The 19,272-nt window shown below is 34.1% G+C and overlaps 2 protein-coding genes and 1 non-coding gene across 3 annotated transcripts; 1 reads left to right on the plus strand and 2 right to left on the minus strand.

Moving 5' to 3' along the window:
* Window positions 1-2,509: 2,509 nt before the first annotated feature.
* Window positions 2,510-10,051, plus strand: LOC141392110 (HIG1 domain family member 1A, mitochondrial). The gene is made up of 3 exons (XM_073965068.1): window positions 2,510-2,716; window positions 9,316-9,502; window positions 9,635-10,051. The coding sequence occupies exons 1-3, from the start codon at window positions 2,629-2,631 to the stop codon at window positions 9,651-9,653; spliced, it is 294 nt and encodes a 97-aa protein (XP_073821169.1). The 5' UTR covers window positions 2,510-2,628; the 3' UTR covers window positions 9,654-10,051.
* A 5,637-nt stretch (window positions 10,052-15,688) lies between these two features.
* RpL3 (ribosomal protein L3) lies at window positions 15,689-18,932 on the minus strand. Its single transcript, XM_073965088.1, has 6 exons — window positions 18,819-18,932; window positions 18,208-18,400; window positions 17,834-18,002; window positions 17,095-17,230; window positions 16,358-16,747; window positions 15,689-16,150 (listed from the first exon to the last, which is right to left on the minus strand). The coding sequence occupies exons 1-6, from the start codon at window positions 18,819-18,821 to the stop codon at window positions 15,803-15,805; spliced, it is 1,239 nt and encodes a 412-aa protein (XP_073821189.1). The 5' UTR covers window positions 18,822-18,932; the 3' UTR covers window positions 15,689-15,802.
* LOC141391631 (small nucleolar RNA U43) lies at window positions 18,080-18,160 on the minus strand. The gene has a single exon (XR_012409711.1). It is a non-coding gene; the product is annotated as a small nucleolar RNA U43 (small nucleolar RNA).
* Window positions 18,933-19,272: the final 340 nt, after the last annotated feature.

Here is a 19,272-nt window from a genome sequence, read left to right on the forward strand (position 1 = left end):
GTATGTAAAAATGATACTCCTGCCAACTTTTCTCATGTTTTACGTCTATGCTTGGGGCCAGGATGAATGTTTGGACTGGATTCGGATCGATCTGAAATTTTTATCATAGGTAGGACTTGCAGTGCTGATCACGCCAATGTATATATCATGGGCAGGAAGTCCAAACTTCCCGAGATATAGCCTCCGAAAGTTCAAAAATTCCTTTGGTTTTGACGATAAGGTTTTTTTAAATCGAAATGTTTTCATATATAGCCGGCCTTCGGCCGGGGATTTAAGATTTTCTCCTATGGACAGAAACAAATCTCGGCTAACGCGAATAAAATTTCCTTTAGGCCGCCATCAGACCATCTGCTTTTTCACATGTATGAATCAGCTGTTCTGTATATTAGTATACCCAAAGTGACAACATACATATGAAAAAGCAGATGGTCTGATGGCCGCCTTAAATCGAAATTTTTTTATCATCGACCCGAATCCAGTCCGTATATTCAACTTATGCCTATGCTTGGATTTGGTAGATCAATGTACATATTCTGTGGACAATACCACTATTGTATATATGGTAAACCCATTTAAACGCCTGTTAGACTATGTCCCAATTTACATTGGGCGAGTTTACTTGCGGCAATTGTCAGTTTGTAGGTGAGATAGGGTGCTGAGAGGCAAAGGGTTACCATATGCCTCACCTCTCTCTCCTAAAAAATGACAATTGCCGCAAGTAAACTCGCCCAATGTAAATTGGGACTATGAACTTATGCTATGATTTAATCTGTCAATCCCATACAATATACGTCAAATAAAATCCAGTGGATTTAGAACTACGATTTATTTGACGTATATACTATGAAATTGACATTAGAAATCGAATGGATTTATAAGTCTAAACGCACTATTATATTTGTACCATGGCACAATTACTCAGGTAGTGGCATCGTAAAATTTTGAATATGTTATGTCAAATCTTTCTTTATGTTGCTGGGGAAAATACAACAAAAATATTTTTTATAAAAGGGATTTGACTTTTCATATTCGATCAGCTGGTGTGATACCACTACCTGGTAGTTCTGCCATGATTTGTACATAGATTACATTGTTGCCCTGTTTTCAAAATTCCTTTTCTTTATTTAATGCCATGTTCACACGAGCGTTTCAATTACGTTGTTCGCCTGTCGAACGACGTACACGAACTAACCCGTTTCCACGACACCATTCTTAATTAACAGAAACATAAACAAAATTTCCTTTATTTTTTGTTTCCTTGTTTTCACGAAAATTTGAACCGAAACACATAAAATATACATTAAATGAATAGGAAAAGCAATAGACTTTCCTTCAAATGTATCTTCTATATTTAACCACACACATTTCATTCATTTTTTCCAAAATTCTTAATAATTTTGTATTTTCAATATATTTTTATATGTTTCTATTTTCAAAATTAAAGAGAGAGACATGTCAAAACAATGTTTGTGTATAAAGACTTTCAGTTATTTGTATCCTTTTTGTTTCTGATTTTTTACGCGATTTTGAACTAATGTACAAGAAATGTGTGTGGAATTAAGAAGGAAACACAACCATCATCCTTCTGCTTCTATATAAAATGTTTAGTTCATTAATTTTCATTCATCTTTTTCCTTTTTTTAAAAACTTTTGTGTTTTCAACAAATTTTTCAATTTTGAATTTAGACATGTCATAATTAATTTTTTCGATAAATTCTCTCATTTGTTAGGGATGGGACATATTTATTCGTCGTTCAGAGAGTATTTCTAATCGAACAACGTAGAAAAATCGTCGTTCGTTCCAGAACTTTGTATGGGAAAATATTTAATTCATTCGTACAACGAATAGAGAACAAATGACGTACCGTGGAAACGGGCTATAACATTTTTTTTAACTCATGCTTATTATTGGCCTGTTCCGGTACTTTATAAAGTGGTAAAAGTCGTAAACGATTTTCATACAAATTGTGTGTACCGGAATGCAAAATGTGTAAAAGTGGTAAAAATTGTAAAAACTTTTTAGTTCTGGAACAGAGCTACTGTTTTGACGATTTCACTATTTTGGCACCCGAAAATTTACGATTTTCGAGCAAACTTATCTGGCATCACTGCCCGTAACTAGAAGTATCGATAACACCATGGCACAATCATACAGGTATCCGCATCAGCCCAGCTGATGTACTGCGAGCTGTCAAAAAAGTTGTAATTGAAAACACAAAATTAAAAAAACAACAATTTAAAAAAAAAAAATGTGAATTTTTGATGGATTTTTGTAATAATGCGTTTATTAGTACCCGCCTAACAAATGTTTCTTAAAAAAATTATGTAAATCGCTTTATTTTTGGAAAACATTTTTGACATTTCACAGTACTGAACTGGTTTTTGTTGTAGTTGTTGGCTGATGCATCTACCTGTTAATTGTGCCATGGATAACACCAATCGATTGTATGGCACTCTCCTTAACAACACATTCCCATCTCTATTTTTAAAAAATACTTCTCTTTGGTGGTTTTGTTTTTGCAAGCCCCAAATTCAATATTAGTTAGAATTTGATACGAGAGTGGAACGGAAAAGTTTTTCCGAGTTTTTTTAAGTAGTTTAATAATCCATTAAGTACCTGCCAACATCATGAGTTCCAAATCATATTTTGATGAACCTGGAGATCAAGGCGGAAAACTATCCAAGAAGGCCAAAGATTCCCCATTCATGGTTGTGGGTAAGTTTTGTTGCCAAGAGCTCACTCACAAACCACATGATGCCAAAATCTGCACAATTTGTTTCCGTAATCAACAAAAAGTGTAAAATACTTTTTGTGACGTTGTCAAACATTCGCTCTCAAGTCGAAAGAATTCTCTTCTTGCAAAAAAATTGGACTGTAATGATGAATAACATACGACAGCCGTACGGCCGTGACCCTGTGTGAACATGTGTCACATTAAATTTGGTCCAGGAATAGAAGACACACGCACAGTCGACTTGGGACTTGCACTTTCGTGTTATCTAATCAAGTGTTGATTGTCTATGTGTCTGTTTATGACGCTAAAACTCTGCGCTAAAATACAAAGCCATAATTTCATGGTGATGTAATTCCAAATAAAATTTGTTATTAATTGTGAAATTCGCAATAAACATAGAGGAGATGCGTTTAGGAAATTACAAATATGTTTACATCCATCCATTTGAATTCGAGGAACAATTCTAAATAAAATACGTAAACATTTTTGATGCATATGTATATAAATATTTTTGCTCATAAAGATTATGTATATTAGTATGTATGTACTCTGTAAATGTTAAGGGAGGATTTCCCATTACAACTGCTTGAGTCAAGTGCCAACCGACATTCTTTTCCAATATATATGTACAGTGAGTGTCGAAAATATTCGGTTTTAAATTTCACCAATAATAACACCTCAGTATTTTAGAAGCCCATGCCCAATATTCAAAAATCCAAATACTTAAAAAAATTTTGGTCCTGTGGCAATTAAAGGCTTTATCCATGAAAGGCTTTATCCTTGCGATTTTTTTGTAATGTAAGTGCATATTTTCTATCTTCTGAAAATCATTTAGGACTCAGTGACCAAATTCAAGAAATTTATAGGCGGTTTAGCCGAAATTTTTTAGGAGATTCCTCTACCTTCCATTCCAATTCTTGGGTTTGGCTGGCTTATGTGTTTCACGAAATCGATTATTTCTATATTTTCGTGACTTTTGCACATTATTTCAGCTATATTCGACTAAATATTCAAAAATAAGCGAAATTTCCAGTTTTCTCTTTTCTGGGATAGCGTTTTTCCATAGCGCTGAATTTTAATAATTTTCTATAAAATATAATATTTTTGCGCACAGGAACAACGATTCTGTTCGCAATTATTAAAATGTATACTAATATTGCAGAAAAAGTTCGATAATTACATGTTTTTTGGCAAAATATTTAACAAAAGTTACAAAAACCGAATATTTTTGACGCATAGAAAACAGGGTGAACAACGTTTTCTTTGTTATTCCTGCTTATAGGGTTGCCATGGATCCATGTTACATACACTTTTTGATTGCCACAGGACCAACATTTTTTTAAGTATTTGGTTTTTTGGATATTGGGCATGGGCTTCTAAAATACTGAGGTGTTATTATTGGTGAAATTGAAAACCGAATATTTTTGACACTCACTGTATGTATGTCATATTAATTTTATACCTCAAATTGTGCATTATTTTATGAACGTTTATTTTAAGATAACAACAAAGCTTCAGTACTGTTACTAACTTCAATTTGTTACTTCACAACGTTGAATCAGATTTGTATTGTCTTTTATTTTTGCTTTGGGGTCATCTAAAGTAGTTTCCCCTGCGTTACCTTCAGATTAGTAACATGTGTTTTTTGTAGGGGATTTACTTTTTCATAAATACGTAAGTTTTAATGACATTCGCAGACGCGTGTATCATGCAATTTCATTGAAGTGTTAAATTCTCCATTCAAACATTGATGTGTGGAATTCCAAGTACATGATGTCGGTCAAACATATTGAGGTTGATATCAAACAAAATGTACGCACATACATACAGTTAGTCAACTTAATTATTGCAAAACCAAAATTATTACAAAATTTAAAATAAAACATCATTTTATTGGTATAAATAAATATCATTTTAAATATTTTTGTTAACAGTATAATTCTTACAGATGATTATTAATATAATAAAATAAAAAGTAGCTAAATTTCACTAAACATTTTCTTAAAATTAACAAAAATGAGAACAACTCATTATTTGCACTGTCAACTAAAGAATTGCAAAATCCACAACTTTTCAGTCATTCACCGTATTTTTCGAAAAGTTGGTTCTAATATTTCGTATGCTCACCTTTAGCATCAAAATCAGCTTGTAAACGTATCTGAATTTAATAAAGAAGTTTCGGAATGTCATATTCCAATGGTATTTTTTTGCCTTTCTTCTTTATTGCATTTTATTTAGTCCCCGAGGTTAGTGGGCGGCCTATTCCCGACTTTTTCCTTCAGGTGTACCCATGAATTGTTGATGGGGTAATTATCTAGACATTGGAACGGGGTGTAAATGACTTTTGTACAGTTGTATAACAACCAAGTCCTACATAAATTAGATTTATGCTTAGGGGCGTTGTCTTGGTAGTACTTATATTGTAATTTGTTTGAATTTTCAGGGCCAACAGGCCTAAATTTCTTGACGCTTTTGGTTAAATCATGTTTTGAAACATCTTAATAAACTTCCTCTGTCATTGTTTCCTCCAAGATCTGGATGTTACCAACGTCACTGCTTGGTATACAACCCCACACCATAAATGATAGTTTTCCGAACTTTACAGTATGTATTAAATTTTTGTTTTCCATGGCTGTTAGGGGTTTTCGCAACACTTTTTGAGACCCATCGCGATAGTACAGCATCATTTTAATCTCATCAGAAAATATAACGCCATGCCGATACTAAAGATGGCGTGAAAACTTGTCTGTAACAAGTCGGAATAGTTTCTATATATTGTGCTGGGAGGGCAATGGTTTTTACCTAGTCACTCGTGATGAGTGCTTGTTATTAGATAGCACTTTTCTGACTTTTCCATGTGACACACTTACTCCAAAATCATTTTTAATTAAAAAAAATGCAAATTTTCTGGTGCTGCTTTGGACTCTTTCGTCAATTTCTTTAATCATTCTCCTGTCAATTCGTGTGGCTACTATTTTGGGTCTGCCATGTAACACCTTCAGTTTGAGCCTGGCTTCTTTCTCGGTGCGGTATATGATGTTGTATACACTTCTCAGCTTACGAGAGGTGAATTTAAAGATTTCTCTTTCTGATTTACCATTATTATAATTGGAATAGGCCAAATGTAGCATATTTTCGGAAACCGTTTACCTGACTTTCACTTTTCTAAATATACTGTCTATATTGCATACACAAAAATTAATTTCTGATCAAAAATTATGGCTCAACATGTCCACATACCATAAAAGTCATAAAAATCTTTTATTGGAAAAAATCGCGGGGAAAATCCCACGATTTTATTGCACATTCATTCATTTTGCAATTATTTAGTTGACATCATAAAAACCAGGTACCTATCCTTTTTGCCAGTTGTTTTTGTTATTTCCGACCGATTTCTGCATTTATTGGCTTGATGTTGTCATTAACAAGTAAATTAACAGATATTTCCAAAAAAAGTCCAACGTTATTGAAAGAATTTCTGGTAGTAATTCATAATTAAACATCTAAATTTTTAAAAATTCATCGTTTGCAATAATATAGTTGACTAACTGTATGTACATACATTTAGTCCCGATTTACATTAGACGAGTTTACTTGCGGCAATTTTTCTCGTTCCTTTTTAAACTTGCTTCCTGCGTTTATAAAAGGCAATTCTGTTCCAGCAAGTTTTCTTTTCAAACCAATGAAAATAATGTTAAATACGAAAAATATAAAAGGAATTGCCTTAAAATTGTACGAGCAATTTTATTCCATTTCCATTCCCCTTACGTGTCTTTCCTACAAACAGGGACTTGCCTAATGTAAATTGGGACTATAAAAGGAATTGCCTTCAAATTGTACAAGCAATTCTTTTCCATTCCCCTTACGTGTCTCTCCTACAAACAGGGACTTGCCCCAAGTAAACTTGAACTTGTAAATTGAAACTAACTTACACACCATGGTAGAACAAATACAAGGTAAAGTTAATACTACAACAAATACAACTCGAACAACAACCACAAAGGAATTTGTTTTTGTTTGTAAACCTAATGTCATGTTCATACCAGCATTTGAATCACGTCGTTCGTTCTCATAATTACGTACACGGATTAACCCGTTCATACGACATGGTACACAATTCATAGCAACATGATTCATATTTTCATGGTTTTTGTTTACTGATTTTAAAGAAAGTTTCAACCAAAATACGGGTAAAATTATTTCATATGAACTGAAAAAATACTTATCCTTCTTTCAGATATCTATTTAATATTAAATTCTATTATTTTCATTCATGTTTTCCATTTTTTCTCACAATTTTGGTGTTTTCAGTATATTTTCAAATTTTTCTATTTCAATAATTAACGAGAGAGAGACCTGCCAACATATCTTTTTGGTATACAGACATTCCGGCAGGCATTTGATTTTTGTTTCTAAATTTGTACGCGAATTTGAAACGATGGGCAAGAAATGTAACTGCAATGGAAGAAAAGACAAAATTTGCTATGCTTTGAATGTATACTAGTCGTTCAACCGTTTACTTTTCATTCATATTTTGCAGTTTTTCTAAAAAGTTTTGGATTTTTAATACATTTTTAATTTTTTATTTTTCCTGTCATAATTAATTTATTTCGATAAATTCTCTCATTTGTTAGAGATGGGACATATTTTATCGTCGTTCTGAGAGTAATTTAAATTGAACAATGTACAAAAATCGTTGTTCGTTCTCAAAATTTTGTATGGGAAATGAAGTAATTGTATCGTAATTTGGGGTCGAACAACGAATAGAGAGCGAATTACCGCTAGTCTGAACATGGCATTAGTGTCAACGTAAATGTAAACAAAACAAGGAAATGTCTATAAATTATTGGAATTTAAAAAACTAATAATTTTTCACATTTGATTGAATATTTTGGAAAACATGAATGAAAACTCGTTAGATTTTCAATTTGAATGTTTCCATATCATTCCACTAAATGCATAATTTCTCGCAGAAAGTAGAATACTTGCAAAAATGTTTCGGGTCGCTGGTAATTCATTGAAAAAAGAGAAGATGTTTCAATCATTTGCTTTTGAAAACAAAAAAGCACATGTTTATTAGGGCTTTATTCTTTTCTAGTTTAACAAAATACCACACATATTAACAAATATTGTACCGCCTCTATAAGCGGTGTTTTAGTGTGCGGCATGTCGTTCGGACCTGGAGGAGGTTACATGTCAATGATATGAAGCCGTCTTTATGGGAAATAGTTTTTTTTTCTGATGAATAAATTTGTTCTTCAAAAATATATATCCCTAATATACATCGAACATAGAAATAAATACATAAAATGTCGAATGGAATTTGACACTAACACTACAACCCAGTTCAGTCAGCTGGGTATTGCTGCTACCTTTTCTTATTCTACCATGCTTACACACACTAAAATTCAATTTAAAGCCTTTACCTAATTAACTGCGTGTGCGTTCAAAAATACAAAAACAAAATACATGTATTTCAAATTGAAAACAAATACATGTATTTTGTTTTTGTATTTTTGAACGCACACGCAGTTAATTAGGTAAAGGCTTGAGATTTTTTTTTTTTGGCACATAGATAGTTATATTGCTTTCGGAACACAAGTATTTTTGGACAAAATACTGTCTGAAACGTTTTTTGTCCAAAAATTTAGAGTATATTTAGCCCTAGCTAGCTTCATGTTCGTAGTTTGGTAATATCGCTCCACTACTTCGGCATCTTCCCCACAGAAGTTAAACTTGTTTGCAAAACTAGTTTACAAAAAGTCTCGTGATTTTTCTTCCAATAAATACTTTTAGGCTATGTTAAACAACACTTACGTCCTACCAGAGCTGATATCAACCAAGTTTTACTTCATTTTTTGGATTAAAGGAGGACGAAAATATATTCGCTGCAAAACCCCCCATTTTTATCACTGAAATCTTTAAAATAATATATTTTTTGATCAGGTTTTGGTGTTTCCCACATGGGGTTTGAGCCCCTTCCGGGGTCTAAATTGTTATAAGCGGTGCGGAATTTATTCTGGAAAATAATGCTAGGAAAGATAACTAACTCTTTTTCTAAGATTTATTTATTTATTATTCATACATAGTAATGCAAAAAGTCTTTAAGACCAAGGTGCGCATTACAAATAAATACAAAATATCTTGCTGATTAATCCATGACTAAGATAACATTATACAAAAATAAAAAAAAAATATAGTTTGCAAAAATAATGACAAAAATTAAAAGAAAAGGAAACTAGAAAAACGGCTCCCCAGCCAAAAAGAATGAAAGGTAATGGATTAAAATCCCATGTTAATAATAATGCACGTACTACAGGCACCGGGCTACGTTACGTTTAAATGTATTGGATTTTAATGGTAAAATTACAATTTTCATAAGAAATATTCGTGTTAACTTGAGTTGGCTCTATTATTTTTCACACTTACTTATAGTATATAATTTCAACTCCTATAATTTAATTATGAAGCATTTATAATATTCGTTGAAAAGCAACATGTCCAATACTATTATATAATACCTCGATACGCGGTCAAAGAAAAAATAAATAATGAAAATATATTTCCATCTATTTTACAGGTTTGGCTGGTTTCGTTGCCGCTGGGCTTATTGGTGCCTACAAATACAAACATCGTGGAACGATGAGCACCAGTGTATTTCTAATGCAATTGCGTGTGGCGGCTCAAGGAACTGTTGTTGGATGCCTGACGCTAGGTTTGGCATACACAATGTACAATCAATACGTTGTACAGAAACCTAAAGAAGAGTAATGTCCCAATAATTCTCCATAGTCACTATTAAACATTACGAACTAATTAAGTTATATCATTTCAAGCTTTTTTAATTTCCCCTTTCATTTCACATTTTATGTTTTATTTTTGTTTCTGTTTTTTTACAGTACTAAATTGTCCAGTTGAATTAGTTTCACACATTCGTGTTTAGTTTTAGAGAAAAAATTTTAAATCAACATCAACACAAAACTCATAATAACCTATTTGAAACGATGAATACAAACGTACCATTTCTCAGGAGAATTGTATTGCCCTGTGATATTGAATTGAATGATGATGATGAACCTGTTACATGTGTGAGCATGAAAAAGATGCAGTACGTTTAATACTTTTATGTTTAACTAACAATAATTTATATGTACCAATCATGTAGTTTTTATTTATTGAAACTGCGAAATGCAAAAAACACAAATAGAGAAAGGTATTTTAGTAAATAAACAAACTATGTACATAATTTACATACCAATATAAATTATGTTTTTATTATTACAGAAATAAATGCTATATTTATGAGTTTATACAAAGAGTATTTTTTTATTTATTGCAATTTGTTTAATAGTCTTCAGCCTTCGTGTTTTTAGATCGGGTTTGGATTTTATGGCCTGCCTCATGTATATCCGGCTAAAACAAGCCTTTTTCCATTGATGAGGGCTTTATCTCATAAACTAATAAAAATTTCGCTTTGCCGTCTTCAGCAATATTGTAGTCCTTAAGTAGTAGAAGTTAAAGGATCGATTATGGATAGCGACCCAACTCTAGTTGCGTTGCTGACAGCTAACTTCAAAATAGGAAAATTCCGTTTATGCATTGAAATTCATACTTTTTTACAATTAAATTAATAGCTGAAGGTTCAAAACACTGATGTTTAATGAATTTGATGAAAATTTCTGTCGTTTCACTCATTTTAATGCATGATTTTCTCATCTGGCAACGCAACTACAGTTGAGTTGCAATCCATAATCGACCCCTAAGTGTCGATTAGATGAACTAGGAAAAACAGATAAAGGAAAATTTGATAAAGTATAGGAAAGTTTACATAATTTCTGGAATTATACTCAGTAACAGCCAAACCATTGAGAGTTGAGCCAAGTAACCTTTCGCAAAAATTTCCAAATAATGTGCTTAGCAATTCTTCAGAACATTCTGAAACTGCAAAACACTTATTTCATGTTGTTTAGGCGGTATTTCATATCATACTTTCTACAAAACATATTTCAAACAACGTTCACACACGCTATTTAGGGGTCGATCATCGATAACAATTATCGTTGAGTGGCGTTGCCAGTTGTCAAAATTGATCCACGTATGGCAACTCTCAACTGAAGTTGCGAATCTCAGTTGACGAAGCGGCTGTTTTTTAGCAACCACCAATTTTCAGTTGCAGTGAACATTTTCGAAGAAACAAGAAGTAAAATAGAAGGAAAAATAAACATTTTGTTAACAATTATTGATTCTTTGCATCATTAATTAATTTTGTGTATCAATATGGTAAAAATAACGACAAAAAAGCAGTTCGAAATATTAATTGATAAACTGAGTGAAAATCCAAACTTAGCCCGAGGAGTTCGGGAGTTTTGGTGAAACCAAAGCCACAGCGGATGAAGCGTGGAGGTCCATTTCGGACAGTTTAAACAGCCATGAACCTCCAACACGAACACCTGAAGAGTGACAGAGTCTGGATTCACTTTAAAGCAAATTTGAAAAATAAAATGCCTCAAAATAAAATAAACTTCAACGACACTGGTGGTGGTCCATCACAATAAGTGAATTTATCGCCTTTGGAGCGGACAGCAGCAAATCTTTTGCAAATGAATTTGGTGACAAATACAGATCTTTCCACATGATCATCAGCTTACAGTGCAGATGGCAATTCCAATGGATTCGACTTGTCCCTCAAATTTCTTCTAATAGATGCAATGTCCTGTATATTTTCTTCATCATCAAAAAATAATTCCACCGAACTTATCATTTTTGGGACAGCAAATAAAACTTGACGTTCCGAAGATTCAATGGGCAGGTTATATTCCAATCTTGGGTTGTTTTCCAAATTTGCTCGAAAACTCAGCCAAAATATTAAAATATTGTCCAGAATACACAAAAGAGTTATCCAAAGCGCAATTATTATTATTATTATTTTTTTTTGCGATTAGAGGTCACAAGTTTGAAAAAACACTGATCGATAACATGTTTATCGACCACCCAGTTGAGTTGACATTCATGGTACAACATTTTGTCTCAGTCGCGCAGACAACTGACAACGCAACTCAAGTTTAGTGGCAATACAAGATAGACCCATTATTTTCATATTTGGAATTTCAATGCATTGCTCATATACATATTTACCAAATTTTATTTATGTATTTATTTCCACATTTCATTATTAATGAATTATTATTAATGAATGCACCACCCGCACTTTTATTGCACGGGGCAACACTAGGTCTAACGAATATAACTTTCTCAAAGAAAAGTAGGCATTTAACAAGAGTAGAATGTTCTGAAGAGTTGTGAACTACATTCCAGCGGATATTTCTTTCAAAGAAAAGTTAGCGAAAAATGTAACAGTTTTGGAGATATGGTGCGAAATATACGAAAAATAAATGAATAATATATCTATCCATTTTGAGGCAACAGATGCAGTTTTTCGAGGTAAATTTTTCTCCACTTATTTTCTTCATGCTCTTATCTACAAGCTTGGTTCAGAGGTTTAAACAAGATTCGAATCTTTAAGGAGTGGCTGCATGACCTACGGCTTTTTAGTCATTTTTTAATGCCTCTACTATAAAAAGGACAGCGTCTTTTGGAAGCCGAAAATATAATTTAAAACTAAATTATAAACAATAATTTTGATGATTGTTGAAAACAAAACATTTATATTGATGCAATTTGCAATTCTAAAGGATTCGATTTTCCTCTTAAATGTCTTCTTATAGATGCTACGTCTGTCATCAAAAAATGGTTCCACTGAGCTTATAATTTTAGAAAAATATTCCATTTGTTTACAATTTGGGGGTCGATTATCGATAGCAATTATCGTTGAGTGGAGTTGTCAGTTGTCAACGTTACTTTATGTATGGCAACCTTCAACTGAAGTTGCGAATCTCAGTTGACGAGCCGCTTTTTTCAGCAACCAGTTATTTTCAGTTGCAGTGAATATTTTCGAAGAAACTAGAAGTAAAATTGAAAGGAAAAAAACGTTTTCTTAACAATTGTTGATTATTTGCATAATTAATTAATTTTGTGTACAATAAATATGTTGAAAATAACAATAATACAACAGTTTGAAATATTAATTGATAAATTGAGTGCAAATCCATTGTGCACATGGGTTCCAACTATACAGCCGACAAATACCAGAAAATTTCATTTTTGAATAAAAATGATTTTTGTTTTGTGTGGGAGGTACCGGAAGGAGTGGACCGATATAGGCCTATCTTCGAACTTAAACAAGTTTGGGCAAAATATTACGAAAGCCAAAATTTGAACCGAATCGGTTCATCCCTTCGAGAGTTATCGTGCGCTCCAGCCAGACAGACGGACGGGACATTGTTCAATCGACTCCAAATTGTCTGAAACACATTTCGTCCAAACATACTTGGGGTCTAAAACCATTATTTCGATGAGGCACATTTTGCCCGTATGAAAGTGTATATACCCTCGTTAGTATAAATGCTGAGGGTATAAAAACGCTCCGCTCCGATTATTTTCTATCGCTTTACGTAATACAAATTTTAAATTTTGTCGCAGACGACTGGAAACGTGACACGACTCGCGTCGCAATACAGAATCGACCCATTAGTGACACGTTGAAAACTTCATTACTCTGGTTCCTAGCTGCTTTGTCTATCAGGTATGTGATCAAAACCGAATCGACTCGATTTGCAGAATCGTAATGGTATATAATCGGTGTGCCGTTGATGATATAGCATTTCCAAATTAAATGAAACCTTTTCCAAATTGAATGAAACCTTTTCCAAATTGAATGAAACCTTTTCCAAATTAAATGAAACCTTTTCCAAATTAAATGAAACCTTTTCCAAATTGAATGAAACCTTTATTTTTATTGAAAGAAACCAGCCAGAGTATTTTGAAAAGAGAAAGAAATTAATAATTATATGGGTTTTCAACGATTTTTTACTTAAATTATAATCTTAAGTAATAACATAAAAGTGAAACTCGCAGCATGTTTTGCTTCCTTGAACTTAAACATTTTATAATTTTTGGGCATCAATTTAAGTTATAGCGAAATAATGCTAAAGACAGAATTAAGGGTTAAAAATTGCAAATAATAACAGAAGCTAATTGTCTTACCTAATGAAGTGGTTCACGATAATTGGAGCAGTCCTGTTTATTGAGCTGTTGGTTACTATGCTCAGTCACGTCAACGATATTACGATCTAATGTCTGATCGCCTAGTACCACTCTGGTATACAATTCTATTTTTGAAAATACCTATACTATTGTGTTCAACAATGCTGAATATTTACTTATTAAGTTTTTGCATAAAAATTATCCTAAAAAAACTTTCAAAAATAAAATTGTGTGCCAAAGTGGTGCTACGCGATCGGACAATAGATCGTAATACCGTTGACGTGATTCCCCAAGCAGCAAATCGTGAACCACTTCATTAGGTACTACAATTAGCCCCTGTTATTACACTGTGAACCGAAATTTTGGGGCAGAGATAATTCCTTTTTGGGGATGAAAGCCCTTTGTGAGTATATTAAGAATCCCGAAGGACAGATCCGCCGTGAGTCGAACTTCCGAGTTATGGCCTGATTATGTTTTTGGTGAAGACGCTACAAAATCGATTAGTTGTCAATGAGGGTCGTACCTAAAATTTTCTGAGCGAAATTTTTGAAGAACTGTTCGAAGCTGAAAAACGTCATCATGCGGTACTTTTATAGTGGTTCTTAGAATAAGGGACGAAAAGGACATTGAAGGAAGCGAGTTAGAATGTCGAAATGTTCTACGAAAATAATCCTCATTCGATTTGAGTGAAGACAAGTAATCTCATAAATAAGCTAAAACAACAGTTAAAAAAGATATGACGTTAATTTCAGATGCCTTACATGGTCTTCAGCAGAAATTTAATCAGGTCATAACTCGGAACTTCGACTCACGGCGGATCTGTCCTTCGGGATTCTTAATATACTCACCAAGGGCTTTCATCCCCAAAAGGAATTATCTCTGCCCCAGATTTTCACCTCCATTTTATTTTACAGTGTTATTAGGAATTTTATAAACCTAAATTCTCTCTTTAGGATTATTTCGCTATAACCTTAATTGATGCCCAAAAATTATGAAATGTTTAAGTTCAAGGAAGCAAAACATGCAGGGAGTTACACTTTTATATCATTACTTAAGATTAGAATTTACGTAAAAAATCGGGGTTTCAACGATAAAATTTTTTATTTCTTTCTCTTTTCAAAATAATCTGACTTTTTTCTTTTATTAAAAATAAAGGTTTCATTCAATTTGGAAAAGGTTTCATTTAATTTGGAAATGCTATATATATAGTTTTGCATCGCAAACGCCCCTTATTTGAATAATATATTGGGGGTTATCATGAATGAAATTTCCCCGTGAGTTTTGTTTTTCCGCCGTTGCAACTTAAGGGAGGAAGTGAAAAAATTCACGGGGAATTGCCGTTCATGATAACCCCCATTTATAATCCATTTTCGATTTCATTAAAATATTCACCAAAATTAGAGATATACGATTTCGATTTATGGCAAAACGAGTCGAATCGTTTTCCATCACATACCTGTATGTTTTGCTATGGGTATCACCTTAACAAAGATTTCTGTACGGATTTCCCTAGGCTCGACGCAGCAACTTTACTTCATCTTCAACGTCAGTCAATTGAGCCACACTTCACGCCTCAAGCATTTTGTTCACCCCGTATTTTATGGTCGGCGTTACTCTTCTTTTTAAATGAGCTAGTGAATCCTAGTCCCAAAAAAATCGCAAAAATGGGAGTGAATGGGAGAACAAAATGCTTGAGGCGTGAAGTAAGACGTGAAAAGTGTGTCTAAGAGCATACTCGATAGCCGGTTATGGTATCAAAGCCCCAACCCATTATGAGATCCGCGATCTCTTAAGCCACGTAACAAGTATTTCTTCCAAGGACACCCAACAGAAACATTTAAATAATACCATTATTTTATATCAACATCCTTTATTTTCTACCATACAAAAGGTATTTGTTATATGGTAAACCATACAGTGCTGGGTAATTTTATATACATAATATATGTATGATAATATTAAATTTAAGCAGAGGTGGTGGTAGCAGTAGCGGTGGCAGCTTGCTCTTCCTTGATACGATCCTTCTTGAGGGGACCCATGAAGGCCAATTTGTCGGCTGGGGTTTGGAAACGACCATGACCCATCTTGGAGGAGGTATCGATGAACTTGAGTTTGATTTGTTCCAAAGCAGCGCGCTTGGTGTGCTTCAACAAAGTCTTACGCAAGGTAAGGACGCGCTTCTTGGAGCCAATGCAACAACCCTTGATCATGACGAAGTCGTTGGTAACTTCACCATAGTGAGGGAAACCACCCATGGGGGTGATGGACTTGTCGGTCAAATCGTACTCAGTGGAAGCATTGTTCTTGATAACCTGCAAAGAGATAAGGAAATAAATTTATGAATAAAAGTTGAACTATTTGCTTCAATCAGTTATGTAAGTAGAAAAGGTGAATCAGTCCTATCATTTAAATATCATGTGGTTAATCAAATATAAGTTTTATGTTTGATGTCGGAACTTTATGAGTTTATCATCACAGAGGCATTGTGGAACAATTGTATGAAATTTAAGAATAATTACCTTGCCATCCTTGGTGTGGATACCGGCACCAATACGGTAGATCTTCTTGTTGATTTCGGTACGGTGATGGTAACCCTTTTGACCAGCACGAGCGACGGTGGTCGAGACACGAGAAGGATGCCAGGCACCAATACAGGCAACCTTGCGCAAACCCTTGTGGGTCTTGCGTGGCAATTTCTTGGTGTGCCAACGGGAAGTGACACCCTTGAAACCTTTACCCTTGGTGACACCAATGCAATCGATCATTTCATCTTGACCGAAGACATTGCTGACAGGGATGGGCTTTTCCAAGTGTTCCTTAACCCATTTAACCTTATCTTCAATGGAACCACCGTTCAATTGGATTTCCATTACATGGGCCTTCTTTTGGCGTTGCTTGATCAAGCGGATCTGTAAATGTGACAAAAAAGGGTTGCATTAGAAATGGATATTCATTATAAAAAAATGGAAAGAAATTATTGCAGTTGGACTGTTTGTGATATGGTTTAACTGTATGGTCATGACCTAAGCGGCTACCAACAGTTAGTGGAATATATCACAAATCGCCACCCGAAGGGCAATTTGATCTGCGACGTTGCGGTTAATTACTGTGCATTGAGCATCACAGCCAGACCGCCTTTTAGGAACATCAGCACGCCGCGCCGCCACTTCACCCGAGGGTTCCGCTACAGCACAACACGCCGATGACCAAGGACGTCGCGCTCTTTAAGTTACTTAGTTTCATTTGTTATAATTACCTGAGTGTGAGCAATAACACGGATGACCTTGCAGTAACGGAGCATCTTGCGGAAATCATTTTCAATGCTCTTCTTGCCCAAATCATCGCTCCACTTCTTGCCGGCCTTGGTGAAAGCCTTCTTCTTGGATTTGTACCTGGTTTACAATCAATGAAATCAATTGTTAGCTTTAAGTCACTAATGTGGCGGCGTTTTACTGTCGTCGCTTTAAAGCAGTGTCAACGTGAGATCGCGATCCAGATATCCTTTGGCTGGGCAGCTCCATTGGGTTCAAAAAAGAAACGCAATATCGTAGCTGTTTTCAAAATAAACAAAACGGAAGCGAACCTCATCACGTAAAAGTGAGCGGAGATTGCATCTTCCAGTCCGGGCTCGCCAACAATGAAATTTTGTCCAATTCATACAAATTGTCAAATTTCATAGCTCATCCAGACACTGTGTATTTTAAAAGCCCTCTCAGTGAAACACTGATCCAAGAACTTTATATTGAATTTTACATTAAGTAAAGTATAACAAAAAAACAAATTATCTCAATTCACAGTTTCTCCATAAAGTGTTGGTTACTTTGTTCGTTCAGAAGGAAGGCAGGCAGAGATGGTAATACATTTAAATATCCTCATAAGAGCTCTCAGATACCATCTATCATCATTTAAACAATGTGACCAACACAAACACACGGAGAAACACGTGTTCGTTGACAGTAAAAGAAAATGGCGTCATCTTGACAATAGATACATACCAGTTCTTGTAGAAGCGACGACGGCATTCTTCGGACAAATGTTGAGCCCAGACATTAACCAAGGCACGCAAGCCGAAGGGAGTTTCAATGTAGCCAACGGCACCAACAACAATCATTGGTGGAGTTTCCAAAACGGTAACAGCTTCAACGACCTCCTTCTTGTTGATCTCTAAAATGAAGAAAATTGAGAGAGAAAAAATTTTAGAAACACATCAAATTCTGGAAGAAATAATTTTTCAATAATGAGATATCAGTCCGCCCTAGTTATATTATAATCATGGAAATCATTTGTGTTCTAACCATAAAAAATTAACTGTTTCTCATCATGGAAAAATAAGCATAAAGCATTTTCTTTACGATTTTCTTGTACTTACTTGAGCCAGGACGGTCGGCTTCACGGACAATGTGAGTCATACCAGCCTTGTAGCCAAGGAAGCAAGTCAAATGTACAGGCTTGCTGGGGTCATCCTTGGGGAAAGCCTTAACCTTACCACGATGGCGAGCTGAGCGCTTCTTGGGGTAGAAGGCCATGGAACCATGGCGAGGAGCCGAGAATTTACGGTGAGACTGTAATTATAGAAAGACAAACGAATTAATAATTTAGACAAAGATTGAGGTTATGTACGTAAGATGAATGTGAACAGATATATAACGTGGCAGTATTACACTCAGTGACTGACTGCTATTGGTTTTGTCTAATCTTTAAAAAAGATATTAGATAAGTTTCTTTTGTATTTTTAATGGATATCTTCTTTTTGTACAAAATTTGGTTTAAACTTTAAGTACTTTAAGTGTTTCTTTAAAGTTTAAACCAAGTGGTACATATATACTTCTTTCACAGTCAATAACAATAATGTAGACAATTATTTTCAACTATACTTTTTGTATATTCAAAATGTATATTTTCCAAATTTTCAACACATAGCACAATTAAAAATGTATATTGTTCACACTCTTCTTTTGCTAAACTTTTATATTTTCTTACCATTTCTCAGGTTCTATATACCGACTGTTCTTCTCAGACGGTGAAGACAAAAAGAAAGTTGATTACCGGAATTGAGCTTAAGTGAGATGCAGTTGAAGACCAGAGCTGTATTTCTTCGCATACATTCAAAAGATATAAACTGTGGATATTAAATTCCGATATGTTATGTTTCTGACATGTAGATGGCGTAAAAAACGAAAATTTTTACCTTTCATTTCATTCGTAATTTTGCATTTTAATTTTACCGAATGAATTTCGTTAACGAAGTTCATTACTGTTCTAAATTCCTTTATTGTACAATGACTATAATATAGTAAATGAGCTCATTACAGATATTACATGGTAAAAACCCCATCATAAGTACATGCATATGAAAGCTCTGTTCCTGAACTAAAAAGTTTTTACAATTTTTACCACTTTTACGCATTTTGCGTTCCCGTACACAAAATTTATA

This window comes from Musca autumnalis, unplaced genomic scaffold, assembly GCF_047663935.1.
Source record: "Musca autumnalis isolate F117 unplaced genomic scaffold, ASM4766393v1 scaffold_1, whole genome shotgun sequence".
Taxonomy (NCBI): Eukaryota; Metazoa; Arthropoda; class Insecta; order Diptera; family Muscidae; genus Musca; species Musca autumnalis.

Coding starts and splice junctions, on each gene's coding strand:
- RpL3 (XM_073965088.1), bottom strand. Junction 18,003..18,207: donor AGCCGACCGTCCTGGCTCAA/GTAAGTACAAGA, acceptor TCTTCATTTTAG/AGATCAACAAGAAGGAGGTC. Junction 16,748..17,094: donor GTGTTATTGCTCACACTCAG/GTAATTATAACA, acceptor TCACATTTACAG/ATCCGCTTGATCAAGCAACG.
- LOC141392110 (XM_073965068.1), top strand. CDS start 2,629: ATGAGTTCCAAATCATATTTTGATGAACCTGGAGATCAAGGCGGAAAA. Junction 2,717..9,315: donor TTCCCCATTCATGGTTGTGG/GTAAGTTTTGTT, acceptor TCTATTTTACAG/GTTTGGCTGGTTTCGTTGCC.